Source organism: Physeter macrocephalus, chromosome 11 (genome assembly GCF_002837175.3).
Source record: "Physeter macrocephalus isolate SW-GA chromosome 11, ASM283717v5, whole genome shotgun sequence".
NCBI lineage: Eukaryota > Metazoa > Chordata > Mammalia > Artiodactyla > Physeteridae > Physeter > Physeter macrocephalus.
Genome location: NC_041224.1, coordinates 145964285 through 145972431, shown reverse-complemented (window position 1 = coordinate 145972431; position 8147 = coordinate 145964285). Strand labels below are relative to the sequence as shown.

At 41.5% G+C, this 8147-nt stretch overlaps 1 protein-coding gene across 1 annotated transcript in view; it reads right to left on the bottom strand.

Moving 5' to 3' along the window:
- SPTB (spectrin beta, erythrocytic) overlaps window positions 1-8147 on the bottom strand; it is a 55501-nt gene that overhangs the window by 28367 nt on the left and 18987 nt on the right. Inside the window, exon 2 of the mRNA XM_028495115.1 lies at window positions 148-182. Coding sequence (XP_028350916.1) covers window positions 148-182 — 35 coding nt within the window. The remainder of the gene's footprint in view (window positions 1-147; window positions 183-8147) is intronic.

Sequence of the window (8147 nt, the reverse complement as noted above, 5' to 3'; positions counted from 1 at the left end):
TCTTCCCGGACCGGGGCACGAACCCGTGTCCCCTGCATCGGCAGGCGGATTCTCAACCACTGCGCCACCAGGGAAGCCCCAAGGTGGGCTACCTTTTAACACCTCTGTTAAAATAAATACAGGGTACTGTAAAATAAATGCTGGTACCTGTATGGTTAGGGCTGGGAAGCTTGATCAAGATGCTGGAGAGAGGACAGAGGCTGGATTAGCAGAAAGAATGGGGACAGGGTGAAAGAGAGAGAGAGAAGAGGGGCAGGAAAGATAGAGACAGGAAGAGAAGTTTGCTTTAGTGAATAGTCTGTGGCAACCTGCTTCTGGGCACTCTGGAGGAGGATTCCAGGCAGGAGATGACCAGGCCATGTGGTCATGGACCTGGTCCCTGGGGAGGCCATGGAGGGTCCCTGGGGAGAGTGTGTTCAGGTGGGTCACAGCCAGGGCAGACTCCGAGCAGTCCAGCCAGGAGGGACTGTCAGTGCCGTGGGAACAGGCTAAACGTCTGCTCAGCTGAGCCCAAACTGTGGAAGGGTTGGCTTCTTAAATTATTAAATGTCTGACTTAATAACAACAAAAAGAGGAGCCCAGCCAGCATGGCCTCGAGGGTATAAGCCTGGCAGTTTCTGAGGCTCACAGCATCAAATTCCTTCCTACTTCATGGCTATTTTGGTGTTAGGAACTCAGACCCTTTATTCGCTTATTCATTCATTCAGCAATTGTTCACTGTACAGCTGTTAGGTGCCAGGCTCTGGGTGAAGGGGGAGGCAGCCAAGGACAGGAAGGAGCCCCCATCCTTGACACAAACTCCATTATAAATATGATGAGTGCTGGAGTCACATGTAAGGAATTCTATGGAAGCCATCTAAATAAGACTTCCAAGAAGAGCAAAAATACTACGAGTGACTGTACAAATCTGTAATAAATATAAAATTAAAATGGCACTTGTTTGTTCTGGGCCTCTGGGCAAAGTTTCAGGCGGAAAAGCCCCCTTACTCTATTGGACCACTTCCCTGATTTCAAGGACTGCTTCAGCAAAATGTAACTAAAGTTCTGATGATATATTGGACGGAAAGCAATTGCGTTTATGCTGGAGCATGTTTAGATTCAACAGGACCAGCCTCAGTCCCACGATGCTGTCCCTAGAGACCAGATCCGTTCTGTAAGAGGCTAACCCTTCCAACCGGTGGTGGAGCTTTGTCTAAGGGGCTGAAATTTGTTGCCCCTTTAGAGGTAAGTGTCTCAAAAAGTCAAAGTCCTTTCTTCCCATCTCCTTTTCTTGCCTTTAAGAATCTAAAGAGTTCATTATGTGGGTGCTGAGACCTGTTTATTTGTGCTCAGCAAAGTGTAAGGAAGAGCTGGGCCGTGGAATTTAATTCTAGGCTGCTGGGCTGGCACACACATCGGTGCAGATGTAAATCACCCTTAGATCTCTCCAGTTCACAACACACAAATAATGCTCCCTGGGCCCCAAAATGCTAGAGCTGCAGGTTTAGAGCTCAGGTAGGAGGCCTCCTGGCTGCATTTTACCTGAAGGCTGGGGTGCAATTGCCCAGGAACCCCAGTACCCTAAAACAGTCTGCAGTGTTGAGACAGGGGAAAGATTCTGAGAGGCTCATGATGGTCATAAGGAGAGGAAGGCCCAGGGGTGGGGATTAACTTCCATCAGCTCATAGCCCTGGCTGCTCTGCCTCGGCTCGCTCAGTGCATCCACTCCCAGCAGGCACTCAGCGGAGCCTTCTGAGTGCAGGAGAGGCGGGAGGCCCAGAGTGTGTGGACAGGCCGCGGAGGCAGCTGAGCATTGGGCCTGCTGTCCCCAGGAGACCTGGGCCATCCTGCAGGGAACCGCTGTGGAAAAGAGGCCTCAGCAAGGCCCTGCCATGGGCCAGGCCTTATTTCCAGAGCCCTAACCCTGCCAGTGAAGGGGAAGCGGGCAAGTCCACCAGCACGGCCTGAATCAAAGCTACCAGAACCTCAGAAAATACTCACGTCTCTGCAACCATCAAGCTCAGGGCCTCTCCATTGCTGCCTGTTCCTCTCCCCTTTCCTTCCTAGGCTGTGGCCAGCCTCCTTCTTCCCTAGAAAACTCCCCTTCCTCTCTGACCAGCTAGCTAGAATCACTGTCTGGATATTGTGACCAAGTGCCCTTTCTTTTATGTCCCCCTTCAAAGGTTTAATTTAAGGTCAAATAAACCCAACAAAACTCAAGTGTTTACCCACTAATGAGTTCATACATGGAAAGTGCTTAAAACAGTACCCAGCACACAGAAAGAAAGCTTGAGGTAAACATTAACTATCATTGTTATCATTGCTGCTACTATCGTTACTGCCTATAGGGCCCAGATGCTGCAGGGAGCACGAGGCAGGCTCACTCTCCCCAAGGGCCTCGCAATCTAGTTGAGGAAACGAGACACAGACCCACAAATAGTTCTGCAACCACACAAGAGATAAAGGGCAGTTCATTTAATAGTACAAAAGCTGTCGCAAGGTAATATTGGATTAGGTACCAGATAAATGGCACATACAATAAATGGTCAGGGGTGAAAGAGGAGAGAGGTCATTTCTAATTGGAACACTCAAGGCGGGGGTCGTGAAGAAAACCACTTTGCACAGGCAGAAGAGGAAGGAGAGGAGCCACAAGATGGAATGCATAAAAGGATGGAGCTTGTTCAGGGGTTGCTGACTAGCTACAGGTAAGAAGAAAACATGTGGAAAACAGGTTTTAATTCGGATGTGGAAAGACTTGAAGGAAACCTAAGAAGTTTAGCTTTAATCCTAGAGGTAAAAGGAGACACTAAAGGGGTGGCAGGATCCTTTCCTGAAATAGGAATTTGGAAAACCCCCGATGATAATAAAAAGACAAAACATTTCAGCTTAAATTTTAAAACAATTGTGTAAAATCCATATAAATCTATAAAGTCTCCCAAGGCACACCAAAGATTTGAACAATTGGAAAAATCACACCCAATTCTTGAATAGGAAAACTCAATATCATAAAGATGTCAATTTACCCTAAAGTTATATATTTAGTATTATTTTAAAAATATATATTATATAATTTAAATTTGGGGGGAAACTAGACAAATGATTAGAAAACTCATTATAAAGATAAACAAAAACAGGCTTCCCTGCTGGCGCAGTGGTTGAGAATACGTCTGCCAATGCAGGGGATATGGGTTCGATCCCTGGTCTGGGAAGATCCCACATGCCATAGAGCAACAAAGCCCGTGCGCCACAACTACTGAGCCTGCATGCTGCAACTACTGAAGCCCGCGCACCTAGAGCCCGTGCTCCACAACAAGAGAAGCCACTGCAATGAAAAGCCCGCGCACTGCAACAAAGAGTTGCCCCCGCTTGCTGCAACTAGAGAAAGCCTGCGCTCAGCAACGAAGACCAACACAGCCAAAAATAAAAAAATAAATGTATTAAATAAATAAAATAAACAAAAATAGCTAGGAAAGTTTCAGAAAAGAAGAGTAATAAAGGGTAACCCACGTTCCCAGGTATTTTTTCTAACAAATATTAAAGTATAGTAGAAAGTTATAATAATGAAACTGTGTGATACTAGCATATGAATATATAGACACATCAATGGAAGAGAAATAGTCCCAAGTATATATAGGCATTTAATATCTGATAAAGGTGGCACGTCAAATATGAAGGGGAAAGATGGATTATTGGATACAGGGTGTTGACAAAACTAGATGACCATCCAGGAAAAATTAAGTTAAATTCATATCTCATACTCCAGGATAAATTTCACTGCAGTCAAAAATTGAAATGTAAAAAATAAAACCATAAAAATACCAAAATCAATCATGATAGAATGTTTTTTATAATGTTAGTATAGGGAAGGGCCTTCTAACTCTGAAACAAAATCCAAAAGCCATAAAATAAAAGATTGAAAGTTCAATTGCATCAAAAAAAGTTCTGTGTGAGATAAAATACCATAAGCAAAGTCAAAGAAACAAGGAAAATTATCTGTAACTCATATCACAAAGGGCTAACTTACCTAGTATGTAAAGAACATCTACAGATTAATGAGGAAAAAGACCAATAATCCAATAGCAAAATGGACTAAGAATGTGAACAAAGAGTTAATAGAAAAAAATTATAAAATTCTCTTAAATGTTTAAAAAGTTGTCCAAGCTATTCATAATAGAAGTACAAATTACAAGTATACACATACACACAAACTTAATACACAGTCCTTAATTAGTTTGAACAAACTAATCATAAAAGACATCTTTGAGACAACTGGGAAAATCTGAATATTAAGTGGGTATTAAATTGTATTATGGAATTCTTAATTATATTAGGTGTAATAACAGAATTATAGCTAGGTGGGAAATGCGCTTGTTATTCAGATATTCATACTAAAGTATTATGATAAATTAAGTATTATAGTAAAATGTCATAATAATCTTCAATTTACTTTAAAAATACCTCTACCCCAAAATGGACAAGCAAATATGGCCAAACAGTAACAGTTAAATCAAGGTGATGATTCTTTGTACTTTTTCTCTACTTTCTTGCATGTTTTAAAATTTTGATACTAAAAGTCCAAAAGCGAAATGAAAGTACATCAAGACACTATGTTTCACTTATCAGATGCATAAAGATCCAAAAGTGTGATAAAATACCACATTGGCAAGGATGCAGGGGAAAAAACATTCATACATTGCTGGAGAGGGTATAAAAGGCAATTTGGCAAGAAGGATCAGAATTACAACTATACGTACTTTTGGACCCAGTAATTCCACTTCTAGGAATTTATCCTTCAGATAGACATACATTTACAAAATGATCTACATACGAGTTTATTCATTGCATTTTTGGAAATAGCAGGAGATTGGAAACAGCCTAAATGTCCACCAATAGAGGACTGGTTAAATTAAAATTATATGTCCATACAATGGAATACTATATCTGTAAAAAGAATGAGAAGGCTACTTGTGTACTAATATAAAACAACCTTCAAGATACATTGGGTGGGGGCACTTTCCTGGTGGCGCAGTGGTTAAGAATGCAGGGGACACGGGTCGAGCCCTGGTCCGGGAAAATACCATATGCCGTGGAGCAACTAAGCCCGTGCACCACAACTACTGAGCCTGTCCTCTAGAGCCTGCAAGCCACAACTACTGAGCCCGCGTGCTGCAACTACTGAAGCCCACGGGCCTAGAGCTTGTGCTCTGCAACAAGAGAAGCCACTGCAATGAGAAGCCCACACACCGCAACAAAGAGTAGCCCCCGCTTGCCACAACTAGAGAAAGCTCGCGCGCAGCAACGAAGACACAATGCAGCCCAAAATAAATAAAATTAAAAAAAAAAAAAGATACATTGGGTGGGGGAAAAACGAACAATAAGGGACAACGTATGGTGAAAAAAAAAGCTGAGAAAAACAATATAGACCATTTGCTAATATATGCATAAAGCATTCCTGGAAAGATACATGAAAAACTGATAACACTGGCTGTGGGAAAAGAACTGGATCTGGAGGACTGAGATGGGAATGAAACTTATTATTTGCCCTTTTGTATCTTTTGAGTTTTACCTACTGGGTGTCTATTTTACTTATTCAATACAGAAATACACTTTTCTTTTCTTTTTTTAAAATGAGCCAGTTTTCCAAGGCTTTATCCGTTTGTAGAACACATGGAAATATATTAACAATCATCATTTTTTTTTTTTGGCTGCGCTGCACAGCTTGCGGGATCTTAGTTCCCGGACTGGGGATTGAATCTGGGCTCCTTGCAGTGGAAGTGCAGAGTCCTAGCTACTGGACCGCCAGGGAATTCCCACACTTTTCTTTTTCTAAAGAAAATATTAAACTTTTTCTCACCCACTTCTCCAAGATAGTTTAGTTCCTTTGTGCACCCCTGCATCAGGGACTTTTCATCAGACAAAAATCATAAGCATAGTTAACCACCTGAGCCCACGAGAGAGGTGGAAGGGAGAGGGAGAAGGTTTATGAGCTGAGAATACTCCTGTGACACCCTCCCCGTCCTGGGACAGAGCCTGGGAGTGAGGTCTGTGGGTCTTGAGGGCAGCGAGATACACTCTGCCCCACTGCGGCCACACAGCCACTCTAAGGACTTGCCCTCTAGAATATTCCCTACAGGGGTATCAAAGCGCACACCTCCCCTTAGGGTCAAGGCTCTTTCCTTCTCTTATGTTACACTTCTCCAGACTTCCTCTTGGTTCTTCATTCAACCTCCCTCCCCCATTCTTGTCAGTAGCACAGTAGCTGCTGGCCCTGCCCACTCCGGTACCTGCTCTACCTCCTGAAGTCATGGACATCCTGGAAGTTTGTCATTAAAAGTCCCCAGTGGGGCTGTCATAAAAATAAGAGCCTTTTACCCATTGGCTGTTCTTGAGCTAAGCTGAAATATCTTATCTTTGGAAACAGTCACCCAGTTCTAGGCCCATCTATTTATTCCTTCCACGGCTTCCTGTAAAATTCCTTGACTGTTTCATGCCTCTCCCTTTTTCCTCTGTTAAAAATCTGCTCTCAGAAGGAGAGAATAGCAGCCTATATATGAAGAAGGTGGGAGAAGACCTTTCAATGGCAAGAAAGGATATTATAATACATTTTGAGGGAAAATTCACATTATAAAACCACCTGCATATTATGAACCCAATATTGCAGACCTATATGCATAGATTCATAGAAAAAAGCTAATGCTGGGCAATGTTATAGCTGAGTATTAAGACTGTGGGTGACATTTTTTTGCTTATCTATGGTTACTGAAATATCTGCAATGAACATATATTACTTTTATATTAAGAAACAACAGATGTCATGAAGAAAAATAGGGTATAAAACTCAAACCCCGAGGAATAAACGACTGATGAAAATCAAATAGGTATCCTTCTTGAGCAAGTCTGTATTTTTACCAGCACATGGCTTTAAGCTATCAGTAAAGCTAGGTGGTCAGAAAGGCAAGTGGGAGAAAAGGCACCATGGGAGGCCATGGACCACTAGCCTGGGCCTGGAAACAAGCATTTAATGTTGAGCCCTTTGCAGGTTTACAACTTGGGATTTCCCTCCTTCTCATGCCAGGAAGCCAAGAGTTTAGGGAACCTGAGCAAGGGATACTTTAACTCCCATGAACTTGTGACAAACATCAATGATACAGATGCCAATCCATTATAAAGCCTAGCATGGGGCAGACCCTCAGGGACACATCATAAGTGATGATGCTGGCACAAATTCTACTCTTCCTGTTTAGTTGGGAGAGGAATTTTTCTTTCAGCCAATCAACTTTCATTACACTGGTATTGTGAACAGCAAGAACATAGTTCTCCTGCCCATAAGGATTTAAGATCCAACTAGGGTTGATTCTAAGAGAGAACTTTAAGATGCTTATTACTATGCAAATGCATATTTGAATATATACATACTCTTTTATGTGTAAGAATGAAGCACACAAGACTGACTCTACAAGCAATCAGAGTTGAACACTAAGATGCTGGTTAACTAGATCTGGGTACATTAATACAAAGGAAGACTATACAGCCATGAAAATTATAATCTGCATGTTTACAGACATGAAAAAATATGCATAATATATTGCTCAGTGAAAAACATTCTAAGACTATAGATAATGTTAATATTTACACATATACATGTACAGTTATATATCCAAAGGCATTACAGTATCTATATGGGATATTAACAATGTCTCTAGTTTCCTCTTTTTTATCTGCTTTTCTAATCTTTTTTACACTAAATATATATTCTTGTGTATTAAAATGTTTAAAAATACAAAAGCAATCACCCTAGTTTTTAAAAAAATAGTTTTTATATATTATAGAAAAAGAGAAGTTATCATAGAACAGTTTAAATTAAAAAATTTTTTTTGAAGAAGGCTAGTTTTGATCTGGGGCTTGAAGATGATAATGGTTTTAGAATGGCAGGGAAGGAGAGAGGGGTCTTGTTCAAAGCTTCTGGTGGAAACTGGCAAATGTGTATTTGTGTGTGCATGTGTGCATGTAGGTGTGCGGGTGCATGTTTTGGGGGTGAGGGAGAGAAGCAGTTAACGTATCAGCGCAAAGAAGTCAAAGGACAGTCTAGGGAATCTGAACTTTATACTTTGGGAAAAGAAGAGCCAGATAAAGTGACATTTCACCAAAAATTTGTTGGAGGATAAAGA